Genomic DNA, 18,479 nt, shown 5'->3' with positions numbered 1-18,479 from the left:
GACACCTTAGGCCTATCAATAGTCATGAGTGACCAATGGAAGCAGGTCCTTCCCTGGTAGGACCTCAAATGACTACAGCTTAGCAGATATCAGATTATATTCACTAGGGAGATTAGAACCTATCTAAGCAGACTAGCCACCATGGGCTTCCTGATGCCCAGAAGTTTTGAGTAGTTGGTTAACCTTTCAAAAAACATCAGATAGATCACTGAGGAAGGTCATTTGGTGATAACTGATCACATAAATTTGCTGTGATTATAATATGCTTTTTACCTTCTTCCTTTGAAATCAGTCAGACCAAATCCATAAAATATAGGAACTCCTAAATAATCAAGTTTCTTCTGATGTACCCACTTTTGGACTGCAAAGAAAAATGTAACAAGAAATAATATTTAGAAAGGTATTTTTGCCTTTGTAAAGATGCCAAGAGTTATTTATCAAACCAAAATAGTCATTAGATATTCTAAGAAAATAAAAACTTAAAAATATACATATATCTATCCCATGGCTTGAAACTTTTTTGTTACCACTATAATTAACACAAAATATCTCATTTTAAACTAAATTAACAGTGTCAGAAAAGACAAAGTCTTACAAAATATATTGTTATCATTCATTCATAAGTATTTATATTCATAAAAATAAATCATTTCATCATATGCTAGCCAAGTATCTCCACATATCTCACATTGACTACAAAGCGTGAGTACTTTCCCCACCATTACCTACATTTCAAAGGTTAGAATCATGTCAGTCCACAAAATACAAATTGCGCACAAAAAGCACCTGACTGTGAAATTGCAGTAAAATAACTTTTTTGAATAAATTTAGTTAACAAAAAAAAGAAAAGAAAAGAAAAAGAAAAAAAATCCTAATTGAATTGTTTAATCCAGTTAAACAATCAGGTAGTGTAATCCCCATTCTTACTTTTCTGCCATGTGTTTCATGCTACAGACAGCTTTCCTGATAAAACAATCACATTTAATGGATTCTATTTGTCACTCTGACACAGTTGAGGCAGTTGGTGGCTACTACAGTCAGAGTGTTTAGAAGCTTTATTAAGGGAAGCAAAGTTAATTATTCGGGCCAGATCCATCATTCTTTCTCACCAACAGGATAAAAAGGAGCCTGGCCGCACCAGTCATTATGACTCCTACCAACTCCAGCAACATTGCGTGTAACTCTTAGAAAATTTTCCCTTTTCTTCATCTCTATTTATAATCATTTCACATTCAAATCTCCAACCACTAGTTCTTATTTATGATATCTAACTCCAAATATTTATCAACATTCACCTTTCAAATATTTTCTTAAAAATTTCAACATTTAATCATTTACAAATACTTTAATCCACCTTAAAACCATTCTCTTTGTATGTGTGTGTGTGTGTGTGTGTGTGTGTGTGTGTGTTGTCTACCTACCTTAGCTTTGCCACTATTCCCTTCCTATCTAAATGCATCTTTATAAAAGAAATAATTTCATTATACAATCTTTAAATGCTTAGAAAACTCTTGATAATTCAACAAGTCAGCATGTTATGTAAAGTAGTAAAAAAAAAACTTTGAGTTAAAATATATAACCCATTATGTGTGGCATATCAAGATGTGTATACCATCTGTCTTGCTTTTATATGTTATAACAGTTACATTACAATAAAATTTCTTATGGAAAAGAATTTTTCAGAAGGCCAGAAAAAGACCAAAATGTTAACGTTCACTTGAGCAAGTGTATATATGGCAGTAGCTGGTTAGCTAATTTTACTTACTACATTCTCTTTTTGCAGCTCTCTGATAAAATTTAAGCTCTGAAAATAATGGGCCATTTTCTTGATATTCCTATGAAAGAAAAGTAATAATTAATTTTACTAGGAAAAATTATTCTAAAGATAAATTCTATTTCAACTGTGAAAATATAAGCCCCCGCATGCAAAATATGTAATAGTTATAGAATTCTTCTCATCAAAAGTAGGCACCAGATTTCTACTAAAAAAAAAAAAAATTAAACTACTAAATGAACTTGAAAAGTCTCATTTTAGACAACATACTGTATTGCAATCCTAACATAGTCTTACACATGAAAAAGTCTTCTGCAAAGATATTATTAAAAGCACCAAAAACTGTGTACATGAACAAGCACTGACTGTGTACCAGCGTGTCCTTCAGGACAGGCATGCTGGAAAGTACTATGGGTCCCCTCACACACCTCTTTCACTGTCTACTGCATATTATTCATTGTGCTATGCACAGGGCACATGAACAGAAGTAGAATTCTATGCCTCACTTTAGGGACCTTACTACCTAAAGGAGTAAAGACAAGAGAGCAGGAGGACAGGTCAAATGCACATATGGCAAGATGCCACCATGGCTCCCAGTCTTCACACACTAATGATGTGCAAATGAAATATGTGCTTTATTTCTCTGTACCTACAGAAGTTAAGGGGAGAAGTATTTTTATAAGAATAAAGCATAATAAGGGAAAGCCAAATACAGGAATATAAATACATGAACAACACTTACCACTTTTATGACATGTCTTGCATCTTTGTTTGGTTTATTTGTGGGGAAAGCTGTAGGAAAAAAAAACGGCAATTAGAAAATAATAATTATTCTAAATATTTGAATATCTACCAAATCCCAGAGAGATCTTAGATCTCTTAGTAAGTGAAGTAGATTATACACAAAGCCTCTTATAACTATGGTACCATCTCTACTTTACAAAAGGTGCTATTGAAGCTAGGGGAATAGAACAAATTTCTCACAAAGAAAAATAGATTGAGGTCTGAATCTCATATCTGTCTGAAACAGAACACACTACATAACATAGTCTGTATTCAAGCACTCAGATATGGGAAATAAACAGAAAACATTAAGCACATCACCCAAGTGTAGGGGAAAGAATGCTAAAACAGATGAGACTGAGCATGTTGAAGATGTCCCAGGGATATAGTTCTTATGCTCACATCAGAGTGGACTTCTCATTGATCCAGCTGCCCAAATGAGCCATGTTTGTGTAGGGATCCCTCATCTATTCTCTTGTAAGGAGCTATACATCCATTCTCTTGTATCCATGCTGCTATACATAACCCCAATAAGCTCATTGGTCTGCTAAACTAGTTTTGAGTGGACTCTTTGCTTTGGTGTATCCCTGTCATCATTGTGGGGTTTCCTCAGGAAGTTCCATAGAATACATGATGCATGAATACTACTCAACAAAACCAAAGATAACATAAAGAAACAATTGCAATGGACAGAAATATATACAACTAATGGCTGATCTGTCTGTAGGTGGAATGCCAGAAGGAGCAATCTCAATATGGCTGCCTTTCCCCATGTTGTAAGGGATGGTGTGGCTTCTCCAGGTAGTGATAGTTGGATATTCTTTGCTATGTTTGGTAAGACATGCAAGCAAGCCTGAAGAATCTGAGCTAGGAACCCCAGGGTTGTTGTCTTCCTTTATATGGTATGGGATGGCATGCCTCCTTGATGAATGGGATCTGTCTTATGCCCCTAAACATTCCAGTAGACCTGAAAATATACCATAATCCTTTGACACCAGAACGGACATTATTCTAAGCCAGATGAAGTGTCAGTTGTATTGTCTCTGTTGTGAGCACTAAGATAACTGAAGCTGACCTGTGTGCCAAGAGAACTGGTCTAAGTGACAAAAAAGCAAACAAACAAAAACAACCATGTGGGTTCTATTTTTTTGCTTGTTTGTTTGTTTGTTTGTTTTGTTTTTTGGTTTTGGTTTTGGTTTTGGTTTTTTGAGACAGGGTTTCTCTGTGTAGTCCTGGCTGTCCTGGAACTCACTCTGTAGACCAGGCTGGCCTCGAACTTAGAAATCCGCCTGCCTCTACCTCCCAAGTGCTAGGATTAAAGGCGTGTGCCATCACTGCCCCAGCTAAGGGTGCTATTCTCTACATTAACCTTTAACTCAGCAGGAAAGGCGGAGGGGGTCCATTAGCCTTTAGTGTGGCAGAAAAGGGACAGGGAGTAAGGATGAGACCAAAGAGGCCTTCCTGGGATTCAAAAACTTAGATTCTTAGAGACAATCAGTCAGTGATAAGGAAGAAAGAGATGCTGAGTGACTGAAAACATTTTCCTGATCCAACCTTCAGACAGGAAGGGAAACATCCAAGATTCTGCATCCAGATGGGGGTCTTAACCATGGCCCAGTAGAGGACACTATCATCCTCACAGACACTCTTCACCTGAACTATGTGACTTGGGAAAACGTTTAAGTAGAAGATGAAGGAGAAGGAGACCATCCCCAAGCCTGGCTCGTGAGGCAATTGAATTTAGGGTGGATGGAGTCAACCTGGATGATATAGAAAAAGAATATACATATGAAATTACTCATCCCTTCTTCAAACAAAGGCTGAATAACCTAAGGCAATGCATAAAAAAGCAGTCCTGATAGACTGGTTCATATATGTGAGCCATTAGGCCCTTGCTTATGACTGGCTGAAGTTCCCATGAGCATTGCTAACTAGAAGACAGGAAAAGACAAATACTCCTGAGGGAACTGGGCATGTTAGAGGCAGTGTCTGCTGCCTTACTCACTGGGTTTATAGAATGATATTCACAGGAGAGTAGTTAAGAGGTGGATACAGTAGGGATCTGGGGACTGGTATCTGGTTTTAGGGGTTTTCCTGAACCTTGTGGTGAGAAGTGATCTTAGGAGCTAAGGGAGGTTCTGGCACATCACCATGTAGGCACGCATGTAAATAAATCATGATTACCAGGTCTTGGTGACTCAAGAAAATGTGTCAGCATTTATGTCAAGACAGAATTCTTAGGAAAAAATCTGACAGAAAACCAATTCTATCCTAGTAAGCTTCCAGAAACCTTGAGGGCCTGATCAAGAAGGGCTGGAGACAAATGGAGGCTGGAGGACAGCACAGGTGACAAAGTTTGTGCTTGTTGTCAAGTGGGAAATAATCCCCTCGAGGATTGTGCACTCTCTCTCCCTGCAAGAAAGAAGAATGAGTGTGAATTGTTCTTCCAACTCAGCGCCTGTTCAGTAGCCAGGTGTGGGCAATGGAGAGGCAACAACCGTGGGTGTCTGGAGCCTCTCAGAATTGAGGAGTCACTCCACTAGCAACTGCACCACAAATGAGTATATTGCTACCCTCTACCCCACCCTTGGCTTTCAGCTCGACCAAACAGTACCAGCTGATGCTGCTGAACTCATCAGGTGTAGAGAGATGCACAGCAGCCTGGCCAAGCATCTTAGGATGAGGAACTAGAAAAGCTCACAGGAATTGTGGGGAGCTGAATACAGTAATTTCTTTCATGTAAGAAACCGTGCCCAATATGCTCTTTTGAGGAAACACATGTACAACTTAACATGTGTTTTCATGTATTATTGCTTTTTAAAACATATCTCCCTTGCTTCTGAGTCAATACCAATGAGCACTTGGCTGGAATGGATGGCAGAAAGCCTGGAAAGAGAAAACACAGCTAAGGTTCTAAAGGGCATAGAAGCTTTTGCTTCTGTTATTGATTACATGCTGGTAAGTACATGGGAAGTCCCTATTGATGAAGGCACTGTAGATGATCCAAAGAGCTGGACACTCCCCACTGGCTGGTTTTATAGTGCCAGGCTGCCAGGGAAACATTGTCACCAACAGCTCTGAAGTAAATACTGTGCATGCTATACTACTGATAATGTTGGGCGAGATGCAAACAGAGGGGCAGCATGGATGCAAGCTGATTAGATTTTAGGTCCACTCCACAAGTCTGAACAAAAGTCCATGGTGGAAAATGTCAAAGGCCCCAGTGGGAAGTAGTACTTATTTTCTTAAATCATGTGATGTGCCTACCAAATTGCCTTTACCACAGTTTTGTTTACATCCAAGAAATATGACTGTCAGCCTCAATCACAAAAGAAGAAGTCCTAGCAAAGAGCAGTGGTCGAAGCAGAGTCACAGTTAAGAAGCTGGGAGCAGGTGGCTGTCCTGTGATACCCATAGACGGAATGGAGTGTTGTGTGCTATTGCCACCAAGTTCATACATTCTTTCCTGGAAGAAGGGAACCCGTGAGTAGTAAACAATTGCTAGAGAAGACCTGTGTTGATGGAGCTGCTGCAAACTGGGCAGGGAGCTCCCAGAATGCAGTTCTCATGAACTGTCATCAAGGTTACTGTAGGCTTTCCAGTGACACAGCTGCCAACAATCCTTCATGCTCTTATCAGTAACTCCAATAAAGCCACTTGTTCATCAAGCCATAATTAGATGGAATCACTTGTCTGTTCATGTTTTCCATTTGTATTAATAACAATTAAACCTTTCAAAACTCCACAGATCACATTTTAGAATAAGTCAGTCCCCCTTTTTACACTGTCTCAATGGTTATAAGATTATTCTGCATTTAAATCTTAAGATAATATATATATATTCCTTATTTGTATTTTAGGGGCCTCAAATCGTGTCAGTCTTTCATCCATTCTTTCACTCGTCAATTAGCTAAGCCTTATCAAAAAGCTAGAGAACACCAGGCACTGAGTTAGGGATTCAGACAGTTTCAAAGAAGGGGAAAATAACAATGGTAGAACTAGAATTGAACAAAACAAACCTTAACATCATGACTACAAACATCAAATTCTGCACAGTTTCAGTATTTGATGAAGCTGCTGATCATCTCATTATTAATAATAGTAATTCCCGTCTAAAATTACCAGCAGTCATCTATTTAGAATTAATTAATTAATATCTTGTGTATGAAATACTACAAGAGCTCCATCCTGTCTAACATTACAACTTCCCCAGCTTCATCCCCAGCCCTGAAGCAGGCTATCTGAAGGGCCCTGCCTTGTCTTTTCTCCCTGCAGAGCCTCTTGACACCCAGACTTCTTCCCTTACTCCGTCCCTTTGTGTCAGGAACCAAGTCCCAGAGGCACTATTTACCTGGAAACTCTCTGGCCATGCCAATCTGGGATCTTCACTCCCCTTCCTGTATGCCACTGCAAAATCACCAGTCTCATTCTCAGCCTGGTAGAAGGCTGCAAGGGTCTGCCTCCCTCTCTTGCTCTATCCCATAGGGAATGCAGAAATTCTCCTAGGAGACCCAGTTTTCCACCATCCTATGGAATCTCTCAGCAACCTCTCCTTTCTAGGCCATCCTTATTCCTTCATGTCAGTTTCTAATACCCAAAAGACATTCTGCCCAGGGCCCCCAGGGCCACTTATGACAAGGACCAAGAAGCCCTCTGTATTAGGCAACCTACACCCACTACACTCCACAGAGAACCAGAAAAGACAGCAGAAACCAAGGAACTAAAAATCCAACCAACAAAAACAAGACCAGATATCAACACCTGGAATTACAATCTTCCCAAACCAAGATGCTTGAAAGCACCAGCATAAGAACATAGTAACAGTAAGTCAATCCAGCAACCCCACCACAGTAGGCACTTAGAAAGGAAACATAGCTAAAGCATAAGACATGGACTTCAAAATCGCCTTTAGGAACCTGTTTAAAGACCTTAAAGACAGTATGAATAAAACTGTTAATAGTCTATAAAACAAAAACCATGGAACAGAATGAAGAAAGAAGTTCAAAACATGATAGTAGAAAAAGAATAACTAAAGAAAATGCAAACTAACATAAAACTGGGAACAGAAAATTTACAAAGTCAAACAAAAACCTCATGGTAAGCCTCTTGAAAAGAATAAGAGAGAATCTCAGGCACTTCAAACAAATACAAAAGAAAGGGATACCTCAGACAAAGAGAATGTTAAATGTAAACAAACAAAACAAAGCACCCAGGAAATCTGAGATACTATGAAAAGACCTAAGATACAAATAATAGGAATAGAGGAAATGGAAAAAACCTAGGTAAGAAGCATAGAAAAATTTTCAGCAAAATCATAGAAGAAATTTCTCTAACCTCAAAGGTAGATGCCTATAAGGTACATGAAACATATGAAACACTAAGTGGACTGGAATACAAAGAAATTAGAAATGTTCAGAACAAAGAAAGACTATTAAAAGCTATGAAGGAAAAAGACCAATTAACATATAAAGGCAGACCTGTTAGAATAACAACAGACTTCTCTGTGGAGACTCCAAAAGCCAGAAGAGCCTAGACAGATGTTCCACAAACTGTAAATGATCACAGATGTCAGATCCGCATACTATACCCAGCAACTATCAGTCACAACTGTTGGACAAAAAAAAAAAAAAAAAAAAAAGCACTCCATGGTACAAACCAAAGTTAAACAGTATTTATCTGCAAGTCCAGGTCTACAGAAGATGTCAGAAGGAAAATATCAGTCAAAGAGGTTAACCACACCCAAGAAAACACAAGGAATAAATAATCACAAATGAGCAAATACAACTGGATTGGTGCAGTGGGGAAGACCACACTGTAGAAACAAAACAACAGGGATCAACAAACACTGTTCATTGGTAACTCTCAACATAATGTCCTACACCTCCAAAAAAGACATAGACTAGCACACTGGGTTTGGAAACAGGATCCATCCTTCTGCTGTATCCAAGAAACATACTTTAACATTACGGATAGATTGCCTCAGGTGAAAAAAAATGTAAAAAGATATTCCAAGCAAATTGACAAAGAAGCAAACTGATAGTCATTATAACGTAAATAAAGTGTATGCATTTACATCCACCATCAGATAAACCAGCATGAACAAGCAAGGATCATCTTAGAGAGCTGCTTAATTAAGGATTGCCACTAGGAAGGCCTTCAACTACAGAGCCGCATCCAAGACTACTGAGGAAGGCTCTCTCCCCTCCAGCCCGCCCAGTACTCCTGGCACTCACTCCCAAATAGACAAGATTCCACTCATCCTGGGTTCCACCTCCCTCATCCACCTGGCCATCCATGCTGGAAAGGAAAAGGTAGACCTTAGACCCCCATTCCTGACTCCCAGGGGTATATAGGCTGCAGCATCCTGGTACCCAGAGAGGAGACTGGGAAACCCAGCATTCATCCTAGACGCCACTGTTTCCCATTCCAGTCCAGCAAAGGAACCATCTCACTGATTTCTATAAAGTGTACGAGTTTGCACTGCCACCAGTGATAGATGCATGTTCCCCTTACCCCACATCCTCACCAGTATGAGCTGTCATTTGTTTTATTGACTACTGTGTCTGATGTAGGAGGAAATCTCAAAGTGGTTTTGATCTGCATTTCTCTGATGTTTAAGAATGATAACACTTCTTTGAGTGCTTTTTAGTCATTTCTGTTTCTTCTTTCGAGAACTCTATTTAGACCTGTACCCAAGTGTTTAACTGAGCTATTTGTTTTCTTGAAGTACAGTTAGTTTTGGTTTTTTGTTTTGTTTTTGTTTTTTGAAATTTTCCTGTTGGATATGTAGTTGGTAAATTATTTTCCTACTATATAACCTACCACTTCATCCAAATGATGCTATCCATTGCCATTCTGAAACTTTTCAGTTTCATTAGGTCCCATTTATTGTTGATCTGAGTGCGTGCTAATACTGTTCTGTTCTGAGAGACTTTTCCTGTGCCTATGAGTTCAAGACCATTCTCCATTCTTTTTTTTTTTTTTTTAATCAGTTCCAATGTATCGGACCTTACGTTGAGGCGCTTTTGCTGTTTGGAGTTTTGTCTAGGATGGTAAGTACAGATCTTCTGTTCTACATGGAGCCAGCCAGTCTGACCAGCATCATTTGTTGAAGTGTAAAGCCCAAAGGCCACACTACCAGGACCCCCTGAAGGAAGCTGGCAGAGACGGCGATCAATGCAATTGCAAGAGGATTTTGTTGATCCAACTCGTTGGGGCCAATCACTCATGCAGGAGAAGAAGTGGCCCCAGCACACTTTGGCAGTTTATATACAGTTTGAGCAGGGCAGTTTTTAGCAACAGCAACTGGGCATGATACTATTGGTGGGATAGTTTAATCTTTAAACTGGTTGATTGGTGTTAGTGGGCTGTTGGGGACCTTCTAAGAGGGAGCTATCTGCTGCCAGGCAACTCCATTTTAGTGATAATCCCTGTTTTTTCTTGGAATCCTGTGGCCTCACTCTTTTGGGAAGGGAGGGGGGCAGGGGTAATTTTCCATTGACATGGACTTTACAGAAGATGCTGTCTTGTGTTTCTGTTGTCTTAATAAAAAAACAGGTATCCATAGATGTGTGGATTTATGTATAGATCTTCATCTCAATTCTATTGATTAACATGTCTGTTTTTGTGCCAATGCCATATTGTTTTTATTATTATAGCTCTGTAGTATAGTTTGAGATCTGAGGTAGTAATATGTCCAGCAGTCTTAAATTATTATTATTATTATTATTGTTGTTGTTGTTGTTGTTGTTTTTCAAAATTTTTTTAACTACTTGAGCTCTTTGTGCTTCCATCTGAGGCTGAAAATTGTCCTTTCAAGATCTATGAAAAATTGTGTTTTGTAATTTTGATGGGGATTGTATTGAATCTATAGATTACTTTTATTAAAATGGGCATTTTTACTGAATTAATTGTACCAATTCATGAGCATTGGAGGTCTTTCTATCTTTTGATATGTTCTTTAATTTCTTACATTTTTTATTATACAAGTCTTTTAGTTGCTTGGTTAGAGTTACCATAAAATATTTCATTTTAGAGTGTGAGGGGCTATTGTGAAAAATATTATTTCCCTGATTTCTTTCTCAGTCTGTTCATCTTTAGTGTATAGAAGGGCTAGTACTTTTTGTGAGTTAACATTGTGTCTTACTTTGATAATGTTGTGCTTACCAGCTTTGGTGTTTCCTGATGGAATTTTTAGAGTCATCTATGTACACAGTCGTATCATCTTCAAACAAAGATACATTGACTTCTTCCTTTTCTACTGTATTCCTTTGATCTTCGGTTGTACTGTTCTAGTTATGATTTCAAATACTATATTGAATAGGTATATAGAAAAATGGACAACCTTGTTTTGCTCCTGATTTTAGTGGAACTGCTTTGACTTTCTCTCTGCTTGGGTTGTGGGCATGTTATAAATAGACTTCATTATGTTGAGGTAAGTCTTTTGTAATTCAGGATTTTTAATATGAAGAGTAGTTGGATTTCACCTTTTCTGCATCAAATGAGATGATTTTGTGATTTTGCCTTTCTTTTTGTTATGTGATGAATTTCACTTATTTTTTTTTTTTTACATATTTTGAACTTTCAATGCACCTGTGTGATGACGCCTACTCAATTATGGTGGATGATCTTTTTGCTATGTTCTTAGATATTGTTTTCAGGTGTTTTATTGAGTATGTTTGCATCTGTGTTCATAGGAGAGACTAGTCTCTTTCTTTCCTGGGCTTTAATGTGGTTTAGGTGTCAGGATAATTGTAGCCTTGAAAAAGAATAAGGCAATGTTAAGATTTGGTCTTTTGCTATGTATTATAATGCTAAATACTGGCTCCTAAGGCCTGGTTACTACCAGGGACAAGAAAATCTGCATGGACACAAAGTAATGCTATGTCCTTGCTCCTTATTTTAAAACTATTGGTTGAATAAAAATGTCCACAACCTATAGCTGGGCAGAAGAGAAGTAGGTGAGGTTTCACTTACCCGGCTAGGGGTCTAAAGAGGATCATGATGGAAGAGAGAAGACGGCAGAGAGAGAACATACCACAGGATACCTGAGGCATGACAATATGGCCATGAGGGCTGGCCAGTTGGAGTTATGAGCTGCCCAGATAGAACATGGTAAGTTATAACTCAGCAGTATTGATGGGGATGTAGATTCTAATTGAGGTTAATAATTACTACAACAAGGCAATATTCCTTCTGTTTCAATTTTTGGGAACAATTTGAGGAGTATTGGTGTTAATAATATTTGAATGTCTGGTAGAGTTGTACGTTGAATCCATCTGTCCCTAAACTTTTCTTTTCTTTTTTTGGTTGAGAGAATTTTAATGACTGCTTCTATCTCAGTAGGGGTTAAAGTTCAATTTAGATTGTTTACTTGATCTAGATTTAATTTTGTAGGCAGGATATATCAATAAAATTATCTATTTCCTTTAGGTTTTCCAATTTGGTTAAGTGTAGATTTTTCAAGTATGCTCTTATGATTTTCTAGATTTCTCTGGTATCTTTTGTTACATCCCTGTTCATCTCTAATTTTGGTCAATTTGGGATTTTCTTTCCCCACCTTTTAGTTAATTTGGCTAAGGGTTTATCAATCCTACTAATTGTTCTCAATCAACTCAATTATGTCCATTCTTAGTATTTTGTTTTGTTTCAATTTCATTGATCTCAGTCATGACTATTTCTTGCTGTCTATTCCTTCTCTATATTACTTTATTTTATTGTTCTATAGCTTTCATCTGTGCTATTTAGTTACTAATATGAGCTCTCACCATTTTTGTTTTTATGAAAGGACTTAGTCCTATGAACTTGTCTCTTAGAACTCCCTTGTTTATGTATATGTGTATTCACTTTCATTCAGTTCTAAAAATTTTTAATTTCTATCTTGACCCATTCTTCATTCAGTAGTGAGTTTTTCAGTTTCCATGACTTTGTAAACTTCCTGTTTTCATCCTGCTTTAATGTGTGTTGATCAGACAGGAAATAGTGTGTGTGTGTGTGTGTGTGTGTGTGTGTGTATGTTTGGAGGTTATATGTTGAGACTTTGTGCCCAAATATGTGGTCAGTTTTGGAGAAAGTTCCATAAACTTCTGAGAATAAGGTACATTCTTTTTTGTTTGGGAGAAATGTTCAGTAAATATGTGCTAGGTACATTTGATATATATGATGTCGTTTACCTTGAGCATTTCTCTACTTAGTTTTTGTCTGGGTTATGGGTCTTCCTTCCACCTGGGGTTATTGGCCATGGCCCATGAGGATGAAGGGGCAGAGTTGACAAACAGGGTTTCTGACAGCCCATGAGAACAATGGAAATATGAGACTTATCTCCAGAATCGGCTTTGAGGAGACCAACTTTATTGGAGGTGAATCAAGAGTTATATACTTTTGGGGGAGTACAGTAGGAATATCCAGGGGGGGCAAGAGTCATTGGCTAAAAGCTAAGGTACTGAGATGCCTCATTAGCATGGGGAGGCATTTCAGGAATCTCAGGTGCTTGATGATCAGGTTCTTATAGGGAGAAAGGAAGCTGAACCTGTATTCTAAGCAAGACTACATGACCTTCTGAAGGTAGAAGGTATAGAATGTATGAAGCAGAAAATTAACAGAAGAAAAATGGTGATTTCTACTAGATAAATAGCTTATGTTATCACTGGGGGAAGAAATCCAGCCTGTTAAATGTTTGAGTCCTGGGTAATTTTAATCTGTGTTCCCTCCACTATGTAATCTGAATCTTTCTTTTACATTCTTTCATATGAACATAATCATATGTTCATACACATGTGACAAATCTCCATACTTTTCATGATATAGGTATACAACAGCCTTCTCAAACTTCTAAGTCAAGTTATATGCACCTCAATCTAAAATCAATTGACCAGAAGAAGGTTCTTGGAGGCAGGTGTTTACATACACAAGCATTGTTCCAGTCATCACTGTTTCAGTTACATTAAAATAATCAGTAACTTGAAGAAATGAGTATCAACTATACGCCAAGCCTATTTTACACATTAAAATAATGGCAAAAAAATAACACAGTGTCTGGTTTTTCTGTCTGGTGAAACAAAATCAGATATTTCTCAACGACTTATATAACTGCAATATTGCAACAAATAATAAAGCCAAATAATAACACTGACAGAAATTGTCACCTCTGATATATGAGTGCATCTGGGAACTAACTTCTTGCAGATGTTGTCCAGCATGTAGCAACTGAATGTAACTGTCACTGCATGCATATGAGCTCAACCCTAGATGTTCCTTTGTCATCTATTGATCTTGTATATCAATGGCAGTTTTGCATAATACAATTGTCATTAACTAAAATTGCTACACATGTAAAATATGATGACCCCAGAATAGAACAGAAGAAGGAAAAATTGAAGTTAGTGAGGAGAAATATTATCACAACATAACTGTGATAACTGAGTACTCTATAAATTGTACAAATGACAATTTTTAAGGTATTTTGTCAAACTTTAAAGGGCAGCACTTTGAGTATTAGACCTATATCAAGTCCCCCACACAATGAAAAACAGAAATAACTCAAGATGAAACTAATGATTCTGAATTGTGTTAGGATCTAACATGAGTTCAGCATACACACATAAAAATGATATATATCACTTGACACAATTTCAAGTGTCTTCATGAGTTTAAATAGAGTAAGTTCATAATCTAAAATAAGAAAAAAATGCTATTAAAACTCAGGTTAATCCATACTATTGATAAAACACAAACTTAAATGTGATTATGGCAAATTTCTAGGTTAAACAGATATTAGAAAATAAACTAATATATCAAAATTAAGTAAAATAACAAAGAACGCTAGAACATGGAGTTTCAAAACTGAAAAAACTGAGAGAAGGAGGGAAGAATTATTAGATAACAAGCAATCATGAAGCAACTGTATAATAAACAACTTGAAAGTATATAACAATAGTATCAAGATATATAAATAAAAACTAGCAGAATTACAGGGAGAATTTATGACAAAGTGACAGGATAGTGGAAAATATTCTTGACATTCAATAATATACAGGCAGATAGACAATAATGTACAGTTCACAATTTGTTTCTAGGAGCTAGACTTAAAAAACAGTAAAGAACATATATTCTCTCCAAGAATGCATAAAACACTACTTTTAAACTGCCCAAATTTATATCTATAAAATAACTCCAGTTTTGAATTCTTTTTAATTTAAAAAATTTCTCATACAGTATAGCCCCATCTACAAGTCCTCCAAGAACCTTTTATTTCCCTACCCACTCTACTTTATGAGCTCTCTCTTTCTCTCTCTCTCTCTTTCTCTCTCTCTCTCAAAATAAAAGCCAATAAAACAAAAATACCTAAACAAAGTAAAACATATGCAGAGAGAGAGAGAGAGAGAGAGAGCGCAAAAAACATGGAGTCTACTTTGTGTTTGCTAACTATTCCTGGACATGTAGATTATATACCCAGTAATACTCCACTAAAGAGAAAGGATTTTCCCTTTCCTAACAAGTATCAGCTACAAATAGCTTCTTGGTTAGGGGTGGACCTTTGTATCCAGTTCCCTTTCTCTATGCTGATCATGGAACATGGAAAGAAATCAAGCAAGTCCCCAACTAGAAGCTTCACCAACACTAACTAACATTATGGTGCTGGAAGTTACTCTTTACCCTATTAGAGGAAAAAAACAATCATCAATATCACTCAACTATAAACTGTGACCTAGAACAGTGATCTGTGTGCAATAGTGGCACAAATGTTATGGGAATAACCAACAACTTTCTGATTGGATTTAAGGCCTAATCCTTGAAATGAAACCCATTCCTGACGATACTAAAGTGACCAAGAACCTGAGACTAAATAGATCATAAACTTCAAGGGAAAACCTACTATTATTCATATTATACATAGATCAGTACATCAGAGAAGACTTTTCTTGCAGTAGCTGCTAATTAGCAGAGATCCTCATCAGGAAAATGTGAACAGAGAGTGTGAGAGACTCTGAAGCACTCAGCCCTAAATGCAATGTCTTCCCTAAATGCAATGTCTTCAACAAATCCCCCGCAGAAGAGGAGTTAGGCAAAGGTCATGGATGATTCCAAGGTAACAACAATGCCTTCCAGATAAAACAGGATGGTTACACATATGAACTCAACAAAATCTGTGACATCAAGTACAAGACTTACATAAATTCACAAAATAACACTTAAAAATATTAAGTCATGTTCTCTGACCACAGTAAATGTTTCATAAAGAAATGAGAAAGTGTAATAGAACACATGAAATGCATAAGACTGGATAATAGTGACAATATATCAAAACTAATTGGAATGCAGTTTTAAAAATTCTTGTCTTCATTTGATAGGATGTAAACAAAACAATAGAAATTCTGTTTTATTCAGTTGTGTCGTATACACCCAGCCACTTTCATTCTTTATTTAGTTAATGTGTTAATGAATTGATGCTGTACTTAGAAATGTATAGCACAAAATATTTTTATTCTCAAAAAACTATAAAATGAGTAATCTGAATGGCCAACTTAATAACTCAGAAAACTAAAGATATAAGTAAAAATTAATAAAATCAAATTTTAAAAGATTACCCCCCCTCATACAGTTTACATGTGGTAATGAACAAATCTAGGACACACATTATGGTTTTTAAATACCATTCTTGATTAAAGGAATCAGAGCTGCTTAGAAAAGTAGCCAACTTCAGTGATGAACCAGGCAAGGCAAGATAAGCTACTTAAGTTTTAAAATATATGATAGCAATAAATTTTAATCCAAATAAAAATATCCATTGACCATAGTGATGCAAATAAGTAAATAAACAAGTAAGAAAAATAAGGGAATGCTTTCTTTTGAGTAAAATTAAATTAATAAATGATTAATTAATAATCACAAAAATCCAAAGTCAATGTTGGACAACATCACAGTAATAACCATAGTAAGCAAAATTTATCAATGAAAGATAAAGTTAACAGGTAAATGGATGAAAAGAACCAAATGTCAGTATATCACACTACAATATATGGGTTGTAAGTAGAAATTCATATCTTGAAAGTGAGAAACTTGCAAGAAGCCACAAGCAACTATCTGATCAGCCTGAGAAGAAATAGCACAAAGAACAAAGTTGTATGGCCCGTGAATCCTTCTGTTTGAAGCACAGAAACAGTAAGGGAATTAATAGAACTCAGGAGGGACAGTTATATGTGGTATTGTTGACCTTATTCTTGTAGCGACAGAACAGATGTCTCTACAGTGCACGGTGGAAGTGCAGAAGACTCCAATATATTTAATTTTCACACTGAGTTTTTCAACAATGCTAGAAGCTCTGGACTGCAGCCAAAGAAAGTGTGGAAGGGTGGACAGAGTACAAGTCTCCATGCATTATTGTGCTTGCATTCCTTTGGGAGCATCTTGGGAGTTTAGAAGTACTTAATTCTTTGAATCAAATTAAGACATTTTAAATCCTTTCTGTATGAAACAAAAGCATGCTGAAAAAAGGATGGTAAATGGAAAGACCACTAAAAGTATACATAGCCTGATCTTCTCTAAGAGGAAAAACAAATTAGAAACACGTGGACACACGTGGGGCAACCAACACACATGGAATTGACAGAGTTCTCCAGGCTTCCATTGCCAGTATTATCCTCTGAACTCTTCAATATAAACAGCAAATGGTAGCTTAAAACACAAGGGTTAAAAAATACTAAGCTCATAGAGGAGAAAGCAGGACAGAAGAATCACTAGACACATAACCAAGATGTTGAGGTGGAGAACCACTTGAATTCTAAAGTCTGGGAGCAGACTGGACAACACTGCAAGACTTAGTCTCAAACAACAAAATAAAATATCAAAGAGTTTGTCCAGTGGTAACAAACTAATTGTTATATCATTCCAGATATGAGAATTTTTTTAAAAAGGCATTAAGACAATTGGCAGTTTTAAGAGTCATATGTAAGTTAATGGTATTGTATCACATAAGTCAATGGTATTGTACCAAGGCTGATATTGGTACCAGGGTTTTCTAAGACTTGGACAGACTGAGTGATTGGTACACAGGTACTCTCTTCTTCTAATCATTTTATAAATCTGAAACTTAAAAATTACAAACTAAAACCTTAAAAGTAAAAATGTGAAACAAAATAACTAAAAAAAAATTGAAAGTGCTCTTTAAAATTTAAAAAAAAAATAATTTTATGTCCAAATTATTCAAAGAAAGAAAAATAAGAACAAGATAAAAAAGATTTAGAAACATAGTGTTGCACCATAAACACATTACCAAGAAATGTTGAAATGGAGAATGACAGTTACACACACACACACACACACACATACACACACAAACAAGTTTCCAAAAGTACTTCAGAGAATAAAGTTCATAAATATAGAAATTGAAAATTAAAAACATTATACCAGATGGAGGGGGTAGGGCATTCAACTCTTATCCTTCTCACTGAAAGTGACTTTAGAACCTGTGCAGAAAGGAAAGACAGTATGGGCAGAAAAGATGGATATCTCAGTAGTTAAGAACACTGGTTGCTCTTCCAGAGGTCCTGAGTTAAATTTCCAGGAACCACATGCAGCTCACGACCATCTAAAATGGGATCTGATGCCCTCTCCTGACACATATCATATGAGCACACAGAACACTCATACATAAATAAATAATTTTTTAAAAAATAGAAAAGACAGTGGAGGCTCTTAAGATGCAACTCTAGCTTCCTGTCCAACCTAATGTAAGAGTTTAGAAGAAAAATCTTGAGCATTGAAGCTCTTAGAACTAACAAAGAACCAGGTGACTGGGTGAACCACAGTGGATAAACGGGGGAAAAAACAAACACGGAATCAGTCTGGATTGACAAGGCCAAACTTGGTTCTTACAGTGAAAAATCAAGAAAAACTAAACAATAAAAACAAAAGAAAGAAAGAA

The 18,479-nt window shown here is 36.8% G+C and overlaps 1 protein-coding gene across 6 annotated transcripts in view; it reads right to left on the bottom strand.

Annotated features, from left to right (window-relative positions):
• Nucleotides 1–18,479, bottom strand: part of Vrk2 (VRK serine/threonine kinase 2) — a 116,877-nt gene that overhangs the window by 74,610 nt on the left and 23,788 nt on the right. For all 6 annotated transcript variants that reach the window (XM_028777681.1, XM_028777689.1, XM_028777672.1 and 3 more), the window contains exons 3-5: nt 2,517–2,566; nt 1,766–1,835; nt 274–361 (exon numbers count right to left, since the gene is read on the bottom strand). In XM_028777681.1, coding sequence (XP_028633514.1) covers nt 274–361; nt 1,766–1,835; nt 2,517–2,566 — 208 coding nt within the window. The remainder of the gene's footprint in view (nt 1–273; nt 362–1,765; nt 1,836–2,516; nt 2,567–18,479) is intronic.

The sequence above is a fragment of the Grammomys surdaster genome, unplaced genomic scaffold (assembly GCF_004785775.1).
Source record: "Grammomys surdaster isolate TR1022 unplaced genomic scaffold, NIH_TR_1.0 67, whole genome shotgun sequence".
Lineage (NCBI taxonomy): Eukaryota > Metazoa > Chordata > Mammalia > Rodentia > Muridae > Grammomys > Grammomys surdaster.
This window is presented reverse-complemented; position numbering and strand designations above follow the sequence as displayed.